The sequence below is a fragment of the Lepeophtheirus salmonis genome, chromosome 4, assembly GCF_016086655.4.
Source record: "Lepeophtheirus salmonis chromosome 4, UVic_Lsal_1.4, whole genome shotgun sequence".
Taxonomy (NCBI): Eukaryota; Metazoa; Arthropoda; class Copepoda; order Siphonostomatoida; family Caligidae; genus Lepeophtheirus; species Lepeophtheirus salmonis.
In genome coordinates this window covers 10,518,251-10,541,777 of record NC_052134.2, presented here as the reverse complement: position 1 = coordinate 10,541,777, position 23,527 = coordinate 10,518,251, and the positions used below count along the sequence as shown (strand labels likewise).

The 23,527-nt window shown below is 32.0% G+C and overlaps 1 protein-coding gene across 2 annotated transcripts in view; it reads right to left on the bottom strand.

The window, feature by feature from the left end:
• The window catches only part of LOC121116650 (protein amalgam), a 57,439-nt gene that overhangs the window by 19,782 nt on the left and 14,130 nt on the right, over window positions 1-23,527 (bottom strand). For both annotated transcript variants that reach the window (XM_040710916.2, XM_040710917.2), the window contains exons 3-6: window positions 22,430-22,619; window positions 22,171-22,277; window positions 20,682-20,873; window positions 8,684-8,876 (exon numbers count right to left, since the gene is read on the bottom strand). In XM_040710916.2, coding sequence (XP_040566850.1) covers window positions 8,684-8,876; window positions 20,682-20,873; window positions 22,171-22,277; window positions 22,430-22,475 — 538 coding nt within the window. In that variant the 5' untranslated portion in view covers window positions 22,476-22,619. The remainder of the gene's footprint in view (window positions 1-8,683; window positions 8,877-20,681; window positions 20,874-22,170; window positions 22,278-22,429; window positions 22,620-23,527) is intronic.

Below are 23,527 nucleotides of genomic sequence, written 5' to 3'. Positions count from 1 at the left end.
TTGCCTACCTCATTGCAATGGAGGGCAATCCACACACCATTATTGAAGCACTTGTAAAAATATCACTATGAATGAAATCTTGCCTCAAATAGTTGCAGATCTGCTTTCAGGCCCTGTAAAATTCAGGCTCCAACTCGATGAGACCACTGACATTTCTAATCAAAGCCAGCTTGTTGTATTTGTGCGCTATATTAAAGAAGACGTGCTAAAGGAAGATTTTCTATTTTGTAAGCGTCTTACAACAACAACCAAGGGAGTCAACATGAAGAAATTCGTGGATGACTTCTTCAGAGACAATAATCTTTCATGGAATACGGTTTCTGCAATTTGTTCGTGTGGAATTAGCTTTGTTTTTGCGAGAGTACAGACATTGTCACGCTAATTACTTCAAAAATTCTAAGTTAATTCTCACTTTGGCGTACATGACGTATTTTTTCGATGCTCTCAATCATCTCAATCGACAGATGCATAGTGGTAGAGTCAACATAATCGAAGCAGAAGAAAATCTGGAGGTATTTAAAAAAAAAGCTACTTTTATGGAAACGACAAATATAGAATGATAATAATACAAACTTTCCCCTGCTAGAGGTCTTTGTTAGTAACATCGAAGACATGGCTGGAATTGGAGACATTTCTGTACCTGGAGATCGAAGCAAGCAATTACCATACACTTAGAAGAGCTTGCAATGTCGCTCGAAGGATACTTCCCCACAATATATCTAGCGTGGGTGAAACAACTATTACATTTAGTGTTGCAACAACAAACTTGAACATAAATATCTTCATGAAATCATTGAACTTCAACAGAGCCAGCTTCAACAGCAACCCTTCAGAACAATATTGTTGTCAATGTTTGGGGGTCTGGAAATCGTGGTAATCGTAAGCGGCTAGATTAATGATTGAAAGAGCTCTGACACATATCTATTTATAGTATTAATTTTGTTGGAATTGTTTTTTAAATTAATAAATTATGTCTTATTAAAATTTAAAATTCAAAGTGTTCAGATTTTAATGGACTACTTGGTATAATAAAATAAAAAATAACTTATTTGGGAAAAAGAAAAATGGCGACTTTGTTCCACGTATCTAGAGTTCCATGACCTAACCTCAATGCTTTCTTAACTAATTAATCACTTCACTTGATCGATTTGAATGTTTCTCAACATTCACATCACGACTATCACCTGTGTTTTAGATGAACACTATTAACCCTCAAATGCTTGCTTTTTGTTACACATATTTAACACCGAAAAAACGTTAATAAAATATAATATTTAATTATTTTTTGTAAATATGAAACTATTTACAGATCTACAACAAATCTCTTCATTCATTTGTGAATAGGTATTATTATTATACTTCATCAAAAGACCTGGTAAAAAGGTAATCAATGCGAGTGAGAGAGAGTTATTTAATTAGTTCAGGATCCTAAACTTTAAAATCTATTAATAATAATCATAAATAAAAAAAATATGATCCTCTATTCTATTATAATTATTTAAATGTAAATATTTTAGTACTTTGTTATATTGTAATATTTTATGGGTCTTTTTTCTTATCTAACAAATGTGCAACAAAATCAATTAGAGGAATTTTTAGTAAACTAGAAATCTGTTGCATGTGTGCAACAATTCTCTTTTTTTGTCTCAAATTGAAACAAATGCATGTAAGGGAGCTCAAACCTATATACGGTTGACAACCACATACATTTATAATTAATCCACTTATAAAAATAAGGCGTTATCTTCGCTTCGCAAGAAATCAAAATGACATCTATCCCTTTCCTGAAAATCATGATAGATTATATAAAATCCACCCAGTCTTTCAACATTTCAGAGAAACATAGTCTCAGACTACATTTGAAGAGAGCCTTAGTATTGATAAGCAGATGTGCTCAAGAAAATGTAAAAAAATTTAAACAGTTTATCCCAGCAAAACCTCATAAACCGGACATAAAAAAATTTCTATTATGTGATGCCTCAGGATATTCGTAAAATTTCGAGGTGTATACTTTGAAAGAAAACAATCCTTCGGAAAGAAAAGACGATGAATCGGATTTAAGGGCATCCTCAAATATTGTGGCGCGGTTGAGCTGAAAGATCCCAAGCCATGTTGGATATAAATTGTACTTTGGCAATTACTTTACTTCATTGAATTTTATAGTGTGGCTTGCCAAACAAGGAATATTTTCATTTGGCATAGTTAGGCTTAATAGATTGGTAAATTGTAAATTATACACTGAAAAAGATATGAAATGACATAAAAAAGTTGTGTTTTTTTACAGAGATGGTTACAAGCTTCGATGGTGTCGACGTATCTTGCGTAAAATGGTATGATAATAATGTTGTATTGTTGTTCTCATCTCTGGCTGGTGGTACTCCTGTTTCTACTGTTCAAAGGTTTGATCAGTCAAAGGTGCAAGACGTCGGGATGCCATTTAATGCCTCATGTGCATTTCAGTAAATGTGGCGTAGCAACTTTGCTTTATTAAAGATCATAATTTTTTTCTTACATTTCATACGAAATATTGAAAAATATATTCTGATATTATATGAACAATATTCTTCAGTTTTAAGCACTTGAAATGTTTTTTTATGTGTTACACAACAAAAATAAAAGCTGTATATTTTATTGGATGTATTTCCTTACATTTTTCGATTACAGCGATTGCTTAACATTTCGTAATTCTTATTCCAATTTAGAAAATATCATAGAGCTATGACATTTTTTAATGTAGGCATGTAAATCTGAAGCATTTGGGAGATGAAAATTAATAGCAAGGAAAAGTGATCAAATGGAAAATGTTGTAAGATTCATTTAAACTGATCAATATACATAATATATATTAAGATAAAGAAAAAATAAACAAACACGACAGCAGTTCGAATGGAAGAAGTGCTAATCACTTAATTCTCTGTTATCAATTATAATATCAATAGACATAATGGATTATTCATATTGGACAAGACTGATGGATTGACAAACTTAAGAAGCCGAATATCCCTATTAAAAGACGAATACAAACATCTTTTAACCTAAGCCTACATTCAGCAATACATAAAAAGACCTGCATTTCAAATCAACATTAGAAGAAGTTTTTACAAATTTAAAACTGAGTTGCTTCCGTTTTTTAAAATGTAATTTGCCGGCTTGAGAAAGAAGGAGGGAGAAGAAAAGATTTTAAACATTTTTACATCTTTAAAAAGCATTGGGGATGGAATGTGTAGAAATGTACAAACTCATATCAACATCAAGTCTTTACTGTGCATTGTGTGTAGACAATGGATTTTAGAAGGTTTGGAACAAATATTTTAGGGAGTATAAATTTGGAGGAAAAGTCGGGTACTTTTCTTTTTGGACCCACCGAAGGATGGAGAAAGTGCATCTATCCGAAGTAATCTTTTGAGCCAAATTAAAAAAAAATGTTATAGTCTGTAAAATGGATGGAAGAATAAAGCCCTTAGCTATACTGGAGAGCCGTTTGATGGTGTATCTCAATAAACTATTGTAAATGAGAACTTTGCCTTAATGGACAATACAATATTACAAAACTTTTTAAGTTGTCAGTAATACTTGGCATACAAACCTTAAAATAAAAGGATCCTCCCAACAAAGAACTGCAAATATTGCTATTTACTTATTTATGTTTATTTTCTTGATTAAGTATGCAGTTACAATTGGAGGAAATATATATTTTTAAAAAAAACCTTATTTGAACAAATTCCACCATTTTAAAATTTTTCACAAAACCAAATCTGATCCCACTAGTTTAGCTCTCCAGCATCATTATCCATGGAGCTATTTGCGTTTAAAGAATTTTGCGAATTTCATTTTGAGAAAATGTTTTTAGTATATCAGAAATTGAAGCAATGAACATGTCAAATATTCCGTCAAACCATTTTTACCCAAAGTTCCAAAGCATGATAGTAAACGACTACATTTCCTTTAAAAAAACTTTAGAAGCGTGTCTCTAGAGTCAACGCTGACCCTGCTACCACTTCTACAGCCTGTCAAAGGAAGTTATGTGGCCGTATATTTCCGTAACACGAAATGGATTAGACTACACAAGGCATTAGGTAGAGTTATTTCAAAAGGAAACACTGATTTTTGAACATGTATTCTATATAAGAATGTAGTAGAATTAAATAGTTTTAAGCGTAAGTGTACAATTTATTTAAATAAATCACATCAAGATAATGGTTTTTTAATCATAGTGATTGGTTAGAAAGAAAAGAGACTTTTTTTTCTTTCTAAAAAAAAACCATAAAGAAAAGAAATCATCAGAGCAGAACAGCCAGGATGGTTCTCTTTCATGGTGAAGGAAGAAAAAAAAAAGTATATTTATATATATAAGTACATATAAAGTATAAAACCTACTATTTATTTATGTTTCAGTGTGTATAAAGAACTTCACAATTTTTATAATGATATTTCTTTCCTGATTCTTTTCTTTCTTGAGGTGGACGACTATAATTATTTGTGGATATACATACAAAAACAGAGTGAGGAAAAAAATAAAAAGGTCGTTATGAGAAATTGGGGACCAATTTTCAAAGGTTATCTTTTCTTTCCTTCAATGTTTATACACCAACATAGTTCCTATTAGTTGTTCCTCTTAACAAGGGTCATCAACTTTAAGAAACTATTTTGAGACCATAGCAAATAACTTTAGTTAACACAATACTAAAAAAACTAATTTGTTAGTGTTGTGTAGATTTAAACCGCAGGTATTGATATGGGACATTAGGTGTTCGTTCATAACGTCCAAAGATAGAAAGTAGAACGGACAATTTTTGTGAGAGCATTTTGGAGAAAAAAAAATCAAACAAATAAAAAAATAAAGAGATCTGAGGGTTTGATGTAATTGCAACCAATTAAACTCTACTTTGCTTAACTATACAGGGCTCAAAGATGAAATTCCCCCTCTTTGGGTCGCCTTGGAACAAAATGTCATCGTGATATAATTTTTTAAATTTTTAATCCCGTGTAATATACAGACAAAATACATTTATTCAGTTTAATTTCGTTACAATGGAATAACTATAGTCAGAGCTGCCGGAGATTCAGTTCAAAGAGGAGGAACGGAGATGCACCGTAATTATTTGTCTAATTAATAATCAAGCAAAAATCAGCAACTGTTACATATGTAAGACCACTGAATTAACAATGTATTACATCCGAGAAACCAGGAAGAAACAGAAAGATTAGAGATACCCCGGAGGACTATTTCGAGGTCCATCGAGGGAAACGTCATACCCCCGGACATCTTCGAGGTGAGGCTGATGGAAATCTACATGTCTCTTTGACATCGTGACCAAGGAGCAGTGGCCTTCCAGCATCCCAGATCTTAATCTAATGGATTTTTTAATGTATCTTGTTACTTTGAGGCACACACTGATATCAAGTCTGGTGGCTCCCATCAAAGAACACTTTGCATCCATGCCCAAAAATCTTTCATCAAGGTATTCTCCAGAGACCGTGATCGAGAATAAGGGTAATTATATCGCATAAGCCTCAATACTCATGACCAACATTGCCTTTTTTTTATTTGAAATAAAAATATTAAAAAAATACAGATGTTATGTTGTTTTTTGTTAATACGGAGGATGGCTTCGAGCCCTGTATATTCGTAGTAAATTTTATAGTATGTTAATAGATTCAGTTGCAGTTCTAACTATAGTTTTCATATTTATTGCATTTTGACTTCCAACTATCGGGGTGTTATTAAGAATAAAAAACGGGAGAAAAACACTTTTGCATGATGGATATACATATCTACTTGATAAAGAAAATTGTCATACCATCTATTGAGAATATGGTAAACGAGGAGAATGAGGCACAGAGCCGTTATAAACAACAATTCAATCAGCATCACCAAAAGTCATGGTCTCAGGCTTCTTTGTTTTTCTCAACTTGCATTTGATATATATGGAACAGAACCAAAACAAGGAAGATAATCACAATGGAATAAAAATAGCTTATATTGCAGCTCTTGCCTGCACTCGCAGACCTATATTGAGGAACCCCTAAAACCCACTCACTCTAGCTCATATTTGCCACAAACTATTTTAATAATGGAATGAAATAGCTCAAAGGGCAATGCATTCTAAATAAATTATTTTCTTGTACTCGTCGTGAGTAGGTTTGCGCCCCAGTCATTCCTAAAGAAGGAAATATACATTATGTATTTGGGTTTCAAAGAAGATTAATAGGTTAGATGGAGTAAATTTAATACTACAATGAGTACCTATACTTAATCAGTGCAACTCCATCCGCCCAATTAAAGGAACATTCAAAAAACAAACAAAATGTATAAATACTATTTTATAGAAATATACAAATTTTCTAAATTTAAAAAAGTGAATCAAACGACCATCCCTATTGCTTAATCTTTCCACTTTTTGTTCCTTTTTAATTCCATAACGATTCGACTTTGCCCAATCGGCTCAAATCGACATAACAATAAAATTTATTCCTAAAAATGATTGATTTTATTTCATTTGATTAGATTAGATGACTATTGAATAAATCAAAAAGAATAGAATGTATCTGATCAATAATTCTCTTTAGAAATAATGGTGTGTATATGTGTGACTCTTACATAAATCAAAATATGTAAATAACAATACCTACAGTTCCCTCTCATTGCAAAACCTTTTTGAATTTTTGTCATCACAAATTGAATTATAGAGTATTGCATGTAGATTTTTTTTCTGTATATACATATAGTATTACGAAAGCTTTTCTTTGATGATCTTTCAACACTATTTTTTAGTTCAAAAGCTCTCTTGATGTAATCCTATGAAGGGTCTTTACCGGAAGTTACTTATATAAATTACAAAAACATATACGTACTTGAATATATTCTAAAAGGTGCAACAGATATATTTAGAAAAAATATAGATATTAACCAAATTGTTGTAACACTCTAACAAGGGGATTCTACTGCCTTGGTAGTATACATCTTTTTTGTATCAAGACGAAACTTTGTTCTTCATTATATAATTTAAAAAAATTATTCTTACATTACACTTAATTTTTAAAAATCATCCCATAAATCTTATATACAAAATTTAAAATATAAGGTAGTAAAGGAGTCATCGTACTCTTAAATTTGATAACAGTATTTTTATTAGGGTAAAATTAGTAAATGGTGTAGTAAAAATAAATCCATTTTTTTTTAGAAATTTTTTTCGATTAATGTTTATCTCCTAGGGAATAAATCAGTGACTGTCAGACTCGACAATTTCCATTATTTTATCCACATTTTCGACAATTGACCTTCCAATGCGCGTTCTGCATCTTAAGCATCAAAGTTACTAGAAATGAATCAACGAAATCAAAATTGGTCGTAATTGGCCATTACAGTATTAGGACAATCAACAATGGCTTACATTTTTTCGGCTTTACCAAAGAAAAACTGTAAAATATGGCGTATTTTATCTTTGCTGATGTCCATCTTTGACGCGCCCTGAAACTTTACTGAGTCAAACAATCACAAAACTGTTTCATATTTTTTTTAGTAAGAAATTTGATCTTTGTTACACTTTTTAGCCTAAATGGATCACACTCATATAACGTGAGATACACATCACTAAATATATCTATTGGTAAAAATAATGGATTTCATTTTACTGTACCAATTATTTTCTTGAGTGCAGCAAAAAGGTACAAAACAAAAATTACTTCCCAATAATATAATTATGTATCTCTCATAGAATAACATTCGAATTCTTATCTTTTCAGTGTCCTTACATTTTGAGATAAAATGTTCCGGGTTCTCTTTTTTAATTTATTTTAAAAATGTTGAAGAAAAAGTATAACAGTGATAGTCTGCGAGTATATAAGATATAAATAGTGGTTGGTATGATTGACTTATTTGCCAAACTACCAGATGATTTGGTGCCTTTTTTTCTGATTCTTTAAGAGGACCGATTGCGTGATACAATAAAGATAACAGCTTGTTAAAGAACTCATAATTACTTTCCGATTCAAATTGAAAGTTTTATTGCTCAACAACCACTCCAAACAACCATAACATTCATATATTACTTTGGCCCTCTATCATTTACTAACTGTACTTCTTAATAATAAAATTACAAAAGGATGGGAGCGGGGTTAGGGTCAAGGGGGTAGTTGGTCGGGGGTTAAAGGATGAGGGGTAGTTTGACAGAGGGTAGTTAGTCGGGGGTTAAAGGCCTGGGGGGGTTTGTTGGGGGAGGGCTGTTCCCGTATTTAACGGCATATTCACGTGACCAATCAAAGGGTATTGGACATTTAAGGAGGGTCACAATATTTATATATACATATATATGTTAAAAATGTTGTTTTTTTATATACAAAACCAATTATTTAGTTTCCCAAAACTATTTCATCATTTGTCAAAAAGTGGATTTAAAAAACAAAAATTTGTTGTATATTGTATATATATATATACAATATACATCCCTCACTTTTTGTACATACGACCATGGGAATATGGTTTTCATAAATGTTTTGTTTTGTTGTGGTTGTATTTATCTGTCAGATAGCATTTTAATTAATTTTTGTATAACCATATATTTTCACTGGATGTGACACCAATTAACATTTTTTTGTTAATTTTTTCCCTTATTCTTTCAATCCTATTTGAGTACATGGTTTTTATGATTTTAGAGAGTGGGGGAGGGCTAAAGAAACTCACCTTTAGCATGTCCTCCATTGGATCTACGAATAGTGATAGGTCGTCGATCCTCTCTCCTCCAAGTCATTGACGGCTCAGGATATCCTTTTGCTTTGCATCGGAGTCGTAGGTCCGAACCTTCGTTGATGATTGTATCATTGGATGTTTCAGAGTAGAGGATATCTGGAGCCTCTACGACGTTCAAGTGACCCATCTATTTAAAAAAATAAATTTTGAGTATTTTCTGATCTGTTCTATAAAAATGGAATATTTTAATGATTAGTTGTCAAATCCCTTAGCCCATTAAGTCTCACTAAGGTGATGCCTGGAACTCTATATACCTCTAATAAAAACTGCTTTGTTTCCTTTTCCCACAGGAGTAGTTTATTCTTTTATTATATCATCTATACTTTACGGGAAGTGTGGAAAATCAGGCAATTTCCAAAATACTCGTTAGAGTGGGGCATGTACAAAATGTCCTTCAGAGCGGGAAATGTGCAAAATACCCGGTCAATTTAAAAAATTTCCAAAAGAGTGGCTAATAGTAATTTTAACTTTATTTAAATTGTCATTGTTTGATTAAAATACAATTTCATTTCAAGCAATTCGATAATCAGGTGCAAGGATGTCCAACCAGTGGATTGTAGGGAACATTTTGGACTATCCAATGGCTACGTGTGGCCAACTACTCATTCTCACATAAACTAGTATTTTTTACCAAAATTGCCTCAATATCATCAAAACGCGTAGAACGCTCATAATACGTACAAACATTGAAAATATTCTACTGCATCTCGTATTTTCTGAGAATGTAACAGGGTTGCCAGTTGAGCTTATTTTAACAGTTTAGCCATGAAAAATTAAAATTGGGCTTTATTTATATCTCCTCTAAAATTGAAACAAATTTATATATAAATTTTTGTTTTATATAGCCATTTTTCATGCAATTTAACTTAATAGGTTCTGTAATCCACAAAAATATTTCAAGTTGTAATGCGGTCCATTATATTAAAAGGCTTGACATCCCTGATCTAGTACATTTTTAATGAAATTTATATAGAATTCAAAAATCAAACTATAGTATGAAAAACCAGACATTATAAATTTTGCAAAATATCACCTCGGTCAACAGATTTTTCCAGAGCATAAAACCTATCACCACCATTATCTTGAATATCAACGACCCTTCGACTATTTTATAATACAACCCAGCCCACGGCTGACATTAGTTAACCGCGTGTGCACAGGGGGATCAAAATCCTTTGCCAACGCTATCCTGAGTATCAAAGACCCTTTCTAATATCCTATAATGCACCCTGACCCACTACTTGTGCAAATGAACCACTGGTCCAAAAGGTGTATTATTACCGACCCCTACCACTTCCCTGAGCATCAAAGACTCCTTTTACTAAGGGATGTGTGAAAGACCCATACATTCAAGAGGTGGATCATTACCCACCCCCACCGCTTCATTGAGCATCAAGGACCACTTTCAATATCCTATAATACAACCCAGCCCAAATTGCTGTGCAAGTGAACTGCTGGTTGAAAAGTTGGGGCATTAGCCACTGCCACCGCTTCATTGAGCATGAAGGAACCTTTCTCTAATACAGAACTTTTTCTAATAGTATATAATAGACCTCAGCCCATGAGTTGTGCAAGTGAACTTGTGCATGGAAATCCCCATCACTCACAATCTCAGGAATCATAGAGAGAACAAATTGAGACATTTAATACAAGGTCATTCCATGTCAAATAGATCAAATAAAAATGTCCCCAATTTGGATGATTTTTAGGTACACAAGCTCAAATTCATGAGTAGATTAAGAGTCGTTTCTGAGATATAGATAATCGTCTCAGACCCAAATTTTCAACGTCGCTTTAATGTTTTCTTACTCGACGCTACTTTTCCTAGTATATTTTTTTTTATCCAAAAGACTTCTTGAAATTTGGTACTTAACTATTTTGAAGTGTAAGGATTTAAAAATGAACTCAAAATTAGATTATTTAAATTTCTTATGACCTCAATTTTAATTTAAAAAAAAATAAAATCTGAAATACACTTGCAAGTACTTGATCAACAATAAGGAAAGACCAACTCTTATGAATATGAAACTTTGGCAACATGTTTCTTATAAATAGGGTTAGCACTGTACCAAAAATCGTGTTGGCTTTTTTATAAGAGCTCCCAAGGTGGGATCTCAAAGTTAGGTTACTTTTCTCCAGAAATTTGGTCAATTTGACTTACGCTTTTATATCTTAAACTTATTTTATAATTCATATGGACTGATAAAAAAATGCATAATATTGATTAGAAGTTGACAAATTAAAAAAAAAATATATATATATGAGAAGTTTATAGTATGTCACTTGTTTATAAAGTTGGACATAACTTTAAAATAGTTTGTTGTTTTTCGTCCTTTCGCTCTCGTTGCTGCTGGTATCACAATGGCCCCCAAATGTTTCTTAATCCTTGGAAAAGCCTATAATAAGTATTAGCTATTTTAAGGATCTGCCCAACTTCAGAATACTATAATTTTTACTTAGTTATAATATTCATTCTATTATACCGGGTGGTCTATTAAAATCTGAACACTTACTAATTCAATAATTAATCAAGGTTGAGTGGTTGAAAATAATTCATATTTCGATATATTTAACCATAAACAATTAGTTACAAAAAATCTGAGCTCTATAGCTTACGGTCAAGTCGAGAAAATGACACTTGAAAGTGATTGGCGAATTTATATTCACGAACTCTAAGGAATTAGGCTTCTCTAAGACCACCGTCTACGCCGTCATCAAGTCCAAAATGTTGGAGAGGAAGACGGGCTCTGTCAAAAAGGTCAAACTGGACCTGGAAGAGCTACAGAAAGCAGCCCCCGCCAATTCTCTCAGTACATAAGGGCCCATGCTAAAAATCTTCTGATTTCACACTGAGCTGTCTTGAGAGTTATAAAAAAAGTGTGGAAAGAGCCTTGTGATGGTGGAGAGGCCACTTTTGACACCAACAATTAAAGAACCCCATGTGCATAGTTGCAAGACTCTTTTGAACTCTTTTTTGGCACTTTTGGCACCGCCACAGCTCTGATGCCAACCCCCTTGCCGACACCTTTTGTGTGTATGTCGAGGGGAAGGCCTGTTGTGTCCGTCACCCAAACACAGAGGTCTTCAAAACCACTGTCAGCCAGCATTGGTACGTCATGCCAGGGGAATACTTCCTCAACTGTTGCCAGGCCTTTCGCCGTCGCATGGAAGCAATATTTGCCGCATCAATGATTAAGAGAGCTCAGATACACATCTATTTACAATATTAATTTGGTTGAAATTGTTAATTAATACATTATATTTTGTTGAAGTTTAAAGTTCAAAGTGTTCAGATTTGAATGGACCACTCAATAAAAAGGAAGTATAAAAAATGGAAAAATTACCCTTAATGACGCAACGAAGGATTTATTTTACCTTCATAAGGGACGGACAACTGGAAATGGACTGGACCATGGTCCTCAGACCTAAATAAAGACCGACACAAAACTACTCAAAATATATAAAATATTTACAATTACATATATGAAGTTTTTGAATAAAAAAATACGAAATTACTCAAATCAAAGATTCCAAAACTCACATATCAAATTTGATACAAATTTCATTAACAGAGTCATAATTTAATTCCCTTACATATATTTTCAAAATCAATTCTATTAAATTAATATACATATAGAACATTAATTTCTTTAAAAGAAGTCTCTAGTGAAAAAGCAATAAATAAGGTGAACCAAAAATGAAAAAGATTTTATGTTCATTTGGAACAAGAAAAACAACAACGAAAAAATAAAAATAAAAACAATACGTAATTTATGAACTTTACAAAAAAGGAGAAAGCACAGAAAGTGTCAGCTCGGATCCAGTTCTAATACATTCAAAAAAAGGTGGTGTGCAGTTTTCCACATCTCTCCAAGGGTCTATTTGATTCTCATTTCAAATATATAAACTACATAGTATATACATTGAGAACACATTCAATATGGAAGAGGGACACTTTTTTTAATCCGCTTCGTTGGTTTTACACTCCAATCCCCACCAAATCCCCATTTAAGTAAATGGGAACAAACAAACACACACACAAAAATAAAAATAAAACATAAACACACTCAGAATTAAATAATTATTCTCTAACAATTAAAAAGACATTTGCTTTTTGCCCGTTTACACAGCATATAGAAGTGATTTGAGTTATTTTTTGGGTTTTTTTTTTGGTGTCCAGTACTTTGTCCATAAAATATTTGTCCTCACTTCGCCTTTAAGCCATTTTCACTCAAGAATATTCCACCTTAATATATACATAAATGAAGTTTATACGTCCTTATTGTTTATTTTTAGTTAAAATGGAGGTTTCCTTTAAATTTGTTGATCAAAATATGCCATTTTTATAACTATAAAACACATTAAATAATTTTTTTCTGTTGAAATAATGAGGGAATTAATCTTTTGCCTCATATTATGCTTGTTTGTCAATCCATGAGTATTTTCTAGCATTGATAAACCATCATAGCTAATGATGATATATTGATTAAGGAGAAGTTATAATCGAATCGTTTCTTCTTATTACTCATTTGTTTCTGGTTCGAATTCATTACATGTATACATTGGAATTTTGGGATGTAACTCCATTATTTTTCCTACATAAAACAACCATTTAATGTTGGAATAGTAAAAATTATTACATATTTTGACTAAACAATTCAAAGAAAACATCAATTGTGAACAAAATATATAATAAGGACGGATGATTCTCATTTATTTATTTATTAAGGGGAAATATCCTTGAGAGAAAATGGCTTTAAGGCAAAATGCCCTGATGCGAAATAGTTTAAGGCGCAAGTACAAAGCGCCGCTTTATTTTTTTTTTTTTTTTTTTTTGCACATTTCAGAATAACGTTTTTTATAACATATTTATGAATACTTTAGCAGTAATCTCAATTTTAATGTATGCAATTTTTGAACCAACTTGCCCCCATCGATGGGGCAAGTTGACCCAGTGGTGATTGTCCATAAGTATTAGTGTTCTCAGTATAGTTGGTACAAAAATTATTATTTGATTCGTGATCATATTATAATTTATAAACATTTTAACGCTTAAGGTTTATTAAGATTCTCAAGAGTTTTTAAGTCTTGTCCGAAATTAAATGAAGATATTATATTGCAGGCCAAATTAATGAAACATTGGCTTTGATTTTGATTGAACATTAAATAATATAAACATGAACAAAGTCATTGACGTTTGAATATTTTTATTTCTACATATTAAAAATGCATTAATTACTAAAATTTGCTCGTGAATTTGGCCTTTATTTTGCACAACCATGTTGATTCAAAGATTTCACAAACAAGAAACCCCAATTCAGGGGCATCTGCAGGGTTATATCTTTTTTTTAGGGGGGAAGGGGTCCAAAGTTAAAATTTTTTGGAAAAAAATTTCAAAAATCTACTGCTATCACAAAAAAATTAAAAAATCCATAGCTGTTCACAAAATATTATTTTTTTAGGAAAATGGACAATTTCAAAAGTCCATTTTTAAACATTAAATTTTTTGACAAAAAAATTCAAAAAATCACCTTTAAATATTACATTTTTTTGAAGAAATAAAAATCAAAAATCCACATCCATCACAAAAACTTAATTTTTTCCTTAAAAATTTGAAAAATCCTTTTTTTCGAAAAAAATTGAAAAATTAAATTAAATTTTCTAGTTAAAAGCAAAAATTCCTTAATTTGGGTGTGCATACCCTTCATCCCACCCCCTGGGGATGCCCCTACAAGTGTTTTATAACCTCAAATCCAATCCACAATTCTTCAGTAGTTAAGGTTGACTTGAACACGTTCTTTAATTTATCATTTGACTCAATAAACTCGATTTGCAGTACAGCAACATTTGCAAACATGCCTGTTCCATACACCATTGGATAGAAATGAAAACAAGTACTTAATCAGTTGAAATATACCCACACAATTATCCATTTTTGGAAATAAAAATGATCAAAATATCTGATCAAGCCTTCCATAAATAATTTATTATTATATTATTGTTATTAAATAAAGTTTTAAATTTGCAATGCCAAAGAAAATACTTCCCTATTAAATAATTCACAATATTTATAAATATCTTCATTCATTATTTTTGATTTTATTGCCCCTAACACTATTGTGGATAAAACAATAATTTTTGCGAGCCGCGTGAAATGCATTGGCAGGCCCTCTATTGAGAATCCCTGATGTAAATGTTGTTCTCTACTTGCAACAAATTAACAGGTGAAGTTATAAGTTCTGAGCTTTTTTTCGCTTTTTTTTATTAATAAAATTACCATAGTTCGGATTATTCGATTTATATGGTTCCAAACGTTTTTCTAGCTAATCTTCACTTGCTGGGCAATAGAATAAGGGCTTAAAGTCAGGTCCAGCTCTACGATTTTTTATCGACATTTTGGACGTCCATATTATCATAACGGACTCTTTGAAATAAACGCTTTACTGTTGCATTCGATACTGTATTGGGTCTATAAACAGCACAATTTTTTAGCCACCCTGCTCCACCTTTTCAGCTTGGTCGTAGTGATACTGAAGAATATATCAAATTTTCTCGTTTTTTACTTCCATTTTGGAACGCTGTAATACACAAATGGATTCACCAAACAAACAAAAAGTAAATGAACTTTTTTTTATTGTACGCTTTACCTTGAAGCATACTTTAAGCTTCTATGATGCAATGTATTCATCATGAGACATCTAGCGAATAACCTGGTTAATATTTTAATTATTATAATAGTAAGAGAAATAATATTCTTCTGTCGTTCTTCTTTATTTGTGTCCGAATTAGACACAGCTAGTGTATAACAGCTTACGGATTAATTCTTCCATTTAATTCTTAAATTAACTAATAATTATTATAGTTCCATGAAATATAAAGGGCGTATAAATCTAAGCAAATACTTAAATTTCATAATTGGAATATAGAATATTTAACTAAATGATCAATAAATGAAGTGGATAAAAATCTATCTATTGCTAATATATACATTTATAAGTTTCTGAACATAATTTATGTACTCGTAACCGAGGAACAACAAAATAAAGAACCTCTTACTACAATGTTACTCTTTACTCTAATGACATTGACTATTCAGAAGAGTAATTAATGCACTGGCATGGATAGTAGCTATGTTCTTACCAACATAATAATTTAGAATTTAGAGATGTTTGTGGATTGTGATTGAATAGACAATAGACTACGTTTGAAATTTGTGAAGTAAACTTATAAATAAGATAACTTTCAAGTTTTATAAATTAATAGAACTGAATACTTATAATTTATAACCGTTTAGGAAAAAACTTTACAAACGCTCAATGTAAGCCTTAGATTATTATTTTGTAGATGGAGACTGTACAAATTACTTAGTAGCCCTGTCGGCTGAAAATTTAGTACTTTATCTTAGTAAAAACACATTTCGAGAATAACTATGGCTGTCATATAAATTTTGATGCCATTTTTTTCGTAAGATTTCCCTTCAGTCTCAAACTAAACCTTTATTTCGACGATTAAGTTTGATTTTTTTTTTCAGTGAACATTCTTTTGAGGTCTTCAAACAGTAAATAGTTCATGGTGGCCAGATCTGGAGAATACAGTGGATGCTAAAATCTTTTGTTGACTAATCCATGCAATGTTGCCATCGTTTCGGTCCTTTTCGAGGTAATCGATGAATGTTAAACAATGCATTTGCCCACCCCATAATACTGATCCCATAACCTTGCCAGACGTCTTTTCACCCTTTGAATTCGGTTCATCATGTACAGTCCAATCTGTTGACAGCAAATTAGAGTCTGGAGTTTAGTGATCCAGCCACATGTCATATATCGTTTAAAAAATTTGATATTTATTACAGTTGGATTTCGCTAAAAATTTATCCCAATCATGAGCACGTTGTTCATGGCCCACCTAAAAAATTCACAGGATTTACCTAATTAGATATATCCCTCAAACCAAGTGTCCTACAGCTGACAAATATGTACAGCTTTCTTTTGAAGACTGATACTAACTAAAAATCTTATGACTTAATTCACGTGGCATAATCTATGTAAGTATGAGTCGGCTTAATAACTTTTTAGCCTACCTTATTGGTGGTCATTTCACAAGAGTGCTGGACAACATGTCTTAGAATCTTCTAAAAATTGAACAAATATAGTGGTTACTTACCGTGTGGTGAATTGAAATCTGAACACTTCCTAATTCAATAATTAATTAAGGTTGAGTGATTAAAATTAATTAAAATTTCAATATATTAAAGCCTAAACAAATATCTGAGCTCTGTAAAATGTCGAGAAAAGGACACTTGAACATGGTCGACGAATTTCCATGCCCGCACTCCAAGTAGTTGAGCTGTCTACCCCGGCAGCAATTCCGAAACGTTGAAGAGGAAGAAGTGCTCTATCAATAAGACCCAATTCGACCCAGACTAGGTAAACAAAACTGCTCAGGTGAATCCCCTAAAGTCAACTAGGATCATGCAAGACATACTAGACAGTCCAGAGAGCTATAAAAAAGTGGGTGGGAAGAGCCTTGTGAGGGTGAAGAGGCCCCTTTGATACCATCAACGGAAAAAACCCATCTCCTCCGTTGCAAGACTCTTTTGAACACTTTTTAATAGCTTTGGTCGTTGTACAGCCCTGATGCCAACCCTAGATGCTACACCTTTTATGTTCATGTCAAGGGCAACACCTGCAGTGTCCATAATCAGAACACCAAGGCCCTCTAAGGCACTTTTAACCAGCACTGGGACTCCATGAGAGAGGCATATATCTACAGCGGATGTCAGATACTGAAACGCCACCTGGAAGCCATTATTGTCGCTAAGGGTGGATACATTAAGGATTAAGAGAGTTCAGACACAAATCTATTTATAGTATTATTTTTGCTGAAATTATATTAATAAATTATATTTTTTGTAGTTTAATATTCAAAGTGTTCATAACCTAATGGACCACTCGGTATTTGGTTCTTGGATAATAATAATGAGGGAAGGCCATAAATGTCTGTCTTTGCCTCTCTTTCTCTTTAATGCATAAAGAAGAATGGACTTTATTGTTTGATTCTTGAATTACATTTCATCCCCTTTCTCTCGAAGAAAAACAACAATAACTAAACTATTTTAGGAATCTCCTTCAATGGTCTCTCATGTATGTATACATGTGTTATGTACAATAAATAACCATTTATTCAATATTCCACAATCATTTTGTATAATAAAAAATAAATGCACTTTTATTGATTAATTGTATTTTTTCAAATTTAAAAAAAATCATTGATAATTTTGTAAAAGGTTAAAGGTACTATTCACTACTGGTAGGAAATTCGTGCAAAAGTTCAGGTTGTTCTAATCTTTGCAAATATCACTTTTACATACAAGAGGATTCTGAAAAGTTTCCTACCTAACAAAAATACAATACATTTTTTCTTATTTTTTTATATTTATTTTTCGACATGTAACGCTACACCACACTTCTCCCTACGATGTGTCCATCTCTGTAACCCGTTCAAATAGTACTCGGCGTTTTTCTCTGCAAAATAATTGATAATGATACACTTTATATTTTTGGCTCAATTACTCCGAGTTGGCCTTTATATATCTGCTATTGTTCGAATCTATTTAAAGGTGATCCAAACAAATATTTAATGAGAGCTACATACTCGATTTTGTCCAATTTCACAAAAACACTCACATCAACACACTCTAACGAGTGTTACATAACAAATGCCCTTTCAAAATGCCTGAAACTTTCGTGAGTAACTGTCAACAGATGCTAGATAGAAGTGACTAAAGAGAATAAAGAAGAAAAGAGGAGACAAGATGGTTCAAATAAAAAGTAAACAAAGACTATGTGCATCAATTATGTTCATGATTCACGTAACCTCGATCAAAAAATATAAAATACAAATACCCTTTGTAGATAATATGGGTTATGTATATTTGGTTCAAAATAATTTATATAATTTTATAGAGCATAATTATGATTAAGATATTATGAACCCTGGTTTTTATTAATAGTTTATGTTCCTGGTTTATTCTAAAGAAAATACATAACCCTATCCGAAACGTTGACTTGTATTAAATTACATTAGTTGAATCTTAGTCGAAAGAAGTGATATACCAATGAACAGCGCTACAGATGAAAAAACACATATACAAAAAAAACATTCTTGATGGATTTACATGACGCCTCTTTCCCTTATAGTCTCTTAAGATATGGCTAACTTTTATTTACGAGTGCTACCATGTTCATGTTGAGGTTGGAAACTATTCAGACAACCCTCGTACAAGCTAAGTGATAAGTCAAATTTTTTGAAGCACTAAGGTTTAATCAGTATGCATTTGTTTCCCATTTTTTTATAAAAGCTGGTTTATCACATGTGTCATTCCTTATTTAATTGCTCAGTCCAGTCTTAAAGCCGGTCATTGAAACCGTCAGTACTAAAACTGATCATAAAAGAATAAATAAAATTTTAGTAACGCCATCAAGGACCAAATTTTATAATTTTTTCGACTGAACTGGACCGGGCCAAGACCGAACTGAACGGGACTACAGTCTTCAGTCCTTAATAAGGATCGACACACTACTAGCCAGAATAAATTTCGACGTACGTAATACGCTTTGATCTTTATGAAGAAGAATTTATTGAGTTTCTGATCATTGAAAATGAAAATACGAGTGTCTACAAGAGTTGAGATTTCCTTATAAGTTTTTTTTTATCAGTACAATTTTTTTTGACCATACCAAATGTACGTTGCCCGTGAAATTTGAAAAGTGACCCTACTTTTTTAACACAGCTCGTATAATAATAAGTTCTAGCCACACACTTTTTATCCTTTCAAAGAGTTTATGTTGAACAGCTGAAAGGACATCGTTGGTAATTTCGTCATTTCTGTTGTAGTTATCATAAAGACTTATAAGGACCGGTACTAGGACTCACAAATTTTATTAGGCCCAGATTGTACTCTTTTCAGCTTTTTTAGACCGATCCAACACTGGTATCAACAAGGGCTGCTAATATACAGGGCTGTACAGAGGTTCAGTTCGGTACATTTTTACGCTCGGAACGGTACGTGTATTACATAGATAATTTTGATTATTTTTTATCTGTCAATAGATTTCAACAGTGAGGTAAGAATGTAATCCATAAGGATCCTTTTGTATCAGAAATAATTTATGTATTTCTTAATACATAAAAGAAATAATTACTTACAAAATGATAAAATACATCCCAGTTGACGAAAACTCAATGTTATAGTGGACAGATAATTTAACTAAATTTCCAAATGTTTCCAAATTAGCTTCACGATACTTCGCAACTACTAGTACATATGTATCGAGCAAATTAATTTTTTTGATCACTGGCGATAGTGTGACTACTAATTGGTCTTATTTATTACCAGAGAATGTAGACAAGCTTTTCGCAAATATAACTTGTGTACATATATTTTATATCAACCTTTGTTTTGTAGATAATTTAAGTAAATTTAAGAATAATTTATTTGTACAGAAAATAAATTTTTTTTAAGAATAAAATATCAAAGAAACTTGAAAAACTACATTAATTAAACAAAAAAGTATTGTACTATAATACCGTACTGAACTGCATACCATGAAGGGTGTACCGCGGTTCGTACCGAACTGTGGGCTTAGAGTACCGTCCCAGCCCTAGTATCTACACATTGATACCTGTCCTATTTAATACAGGCTATATCATATAAAATATATTATGTATGTACTTGTGTCGAGGAATCACACCATAAAATTTGAAACAATCAATAGACACGGTTCATAAAAAATAATTCATATTATCAAATTATATTATAGTATCCATTATCCTCCAGTGAAACAAAATATATAAATTATATTCTCTAACATTATATTCCATTGTTTCAAATTCAATTGCGTAGATGATTTTAATCTATTTTTTGTCTTACCTGACTAGTCATTGGCTCAGTATTGATTTGACACATATAGTTCCCAGAATCATTCCTTTGTACATTTTTAATCTCCAAAGTCCAACTATTGTGGCCGTCATCGTTGTGGCCAACACTCATTCGGGGATTATTTGTTACCATGTGATTATGTATGGCTAAAATAGCCTTCGAATCGGATCTTAGCCATGCCAACTGAAACAACATTAATATATGTACATTTTATGGTTCTACAAATATAATTTTTTGAATGGATGTCTACACAAAAGCAAGCTAAAATGATTTTTTTCTTTTTCAAAATTTAGTTTGGGTTGGATTTGGATATCCGGCAACGTCTATTAATCCTTTGAAGGAACTGCAAATTAAACTTATAGTATCACAAATTCATTTCACAATAAAATAATTGGAAATTCATATAATTAATTTGAATCAAATAGTCCCATAAATCAAAATGGAGGTTCTAAACCAGGGATGTCCAACATTTTAATATAATGGGCTGCATTGCCATTTGAAATATTTTAATAGGCCGCAGAACCTATTAATTTAAATTTCATGAAAAATATTTTCTTAAAACAAAACTATCTAGGCCAAGTCTAATTTTTCAAGGCACATCTGTGTGGGGGCTTGGTTTTTGCTCCTCTACATAATTTGACAGAGTGACTTTTTTTTAAAACATAAATCCAGAAAAAATAATTGTTGTCTAATTAAATTTTTTCACTCAGAGCGATAACTTTTCGAAAAGTCTTTTATTTGGGAAATACTTTGCAATGTTTGTAGGTACTTGCTTTGATGAAGTTTTTGACAATTTTACAACAAAATAAAAAGAGAGACTGAGTACTGGGTGGTAATTAATCATTAAGCGGGCCACAGGCTGGACATCCATGTTCTAAGCTATAGTTAACATTCTTGAGTATTGACGGCGGGATCAAAGTTAAGCTGAGTTATATCTGTTTAAACTTCGTATAACGTCATTGTACTTGAAAAAACCTATGATGGCATCTGACAAACAATTTAGACCGAATTTTTCCTTTGGACCGAACTAGACCGAACTTTTCTTTTGGACCGATCTAGACCAAATTTTATATGACACCGGTCCAGACCGAGCTTTTTGTTGTACCGAACTAAAAAGACAGCTGATATTAACATGGTTTTTAATTCAGGAAAGCAATCAGTGTTCCTCCTTTCTTTTCTTGGCACTCTCCAACAAATCCCATCTCTCCTTCTCATTAACTTAGTTCCATTAATGAATTATGTTTTACTTTTGAAATTTATTTGTAATTAAGGGTAGATAGCTACAAATTACTCAGGGGTATTAAAATATTAAATTAATTAAAAATACTAAAAAAACCATCCCGTTTATTTAGAATTAATCCTTTCTTTATCTTTGTTTTATAGATTTTTTTTAAATTGATTTTGTGTTAATGCAATAGAAATGTCATTTTAAGGGGACTCAAACAAAAACAAAGTTATGAATATGATCAGGATGACTCACCTTATGTCCACCTAAATGACTCACATGGCACGTGAATTGAGCATTCCGTCCTGCAGCCACAGTAATGTTCTCTAGAGGAGTGATAAAACTCGGCTCTATACCCGTCACTGAAATCAAAAACGCAAATCGGATAAAAAATTTGTGAGTTTTTCTTTGAATGAGTCAATTCAATGAAAAAGTTGGAAATTGTTCATCGAAATAAGAGATGATAACAAAACTTTGTGCTTTTTTGAAATGTAGATTTTAGGAAGCAACGTACCTCTTTGTGGAACATATACAAAGAATAGAAAGATTAGTTTTTCCATGCCTGGTCTCTTCTTTATTCACTTTCCTAACACCACAATTATATATTATGAGGCTATACATTCATAAATATTCATTGTATCTTGGAGAATTTTTTTTATTCAACACTCAGTTGTTAGAATAATGATTATAATCATTCCAACTATCTGTAAAATAAAATAATAATAATATTATTAAGAAACAGGTAAAATGTAGATTCATAAATATGTAGAAAAAAGTGGGAAGCATAAAAGAAAGCACAAACCAGAAAAATAACAAAAAATTAAAAGATCTTATAATATTATCTCTAAAAAGTTTCCTTTTCCTTTCTTTTATTAATTTAATATAGTACATTTTTAATCCTCAAACATTCAATATGTCTAGATTTGTACAGAGTAGGAACACAGAACTTGCAGTAGTATTTTTATAATGTTCGTTTAATTGGTCAGATGGAGTTGCACTGCTTAAGTATTTGTAAACATCATAGTATTACTTTTACTCCATTTGATCTAAGAATCTTATTTGAAGTCTATAAGCATGAAGTATATTTTCTTCTCTAGTATTACCGGGTGCAAACCTACACACATTGAGTTCAAAAAACAAATTACTACCAAGCACGTTATCCCTTGAGCTACGTCCTTCCATTCAGTAGAATTTAATGAGAATTTTATCGTCGATATTTTTAATTAGGTGATTTCATTATGCACCGAAACAACAATAGTTGAAACACAAATAAGCAAGTTTTTTTTAAACTCCACGTCTCTAAGTGTAAAAATGTCGGAGGCAACATTAAAAAATGTTCTCCGCGCCAATGTCAGTGACGAGATGGCTGCAAAGACCCTAAATATCAAAAAATTCCGCAGTAACAATATGGTTGACTTCTCGTGTGCCTCAATGTAGCCCTCCTCCTGCCCTGACCTTAGTTTGAGGGTCTTGGCGAAAATTATTTGCTGCATCTCTCATACAAATTTGGATTCGCTCTGAGCTGCTATTATGACAGTTTCGTTCACCATGGTGGTACAAATTGGTTTTAAGTTTTATTTTCTTGATTAAATAAAAATCACGCTTTTTTCGA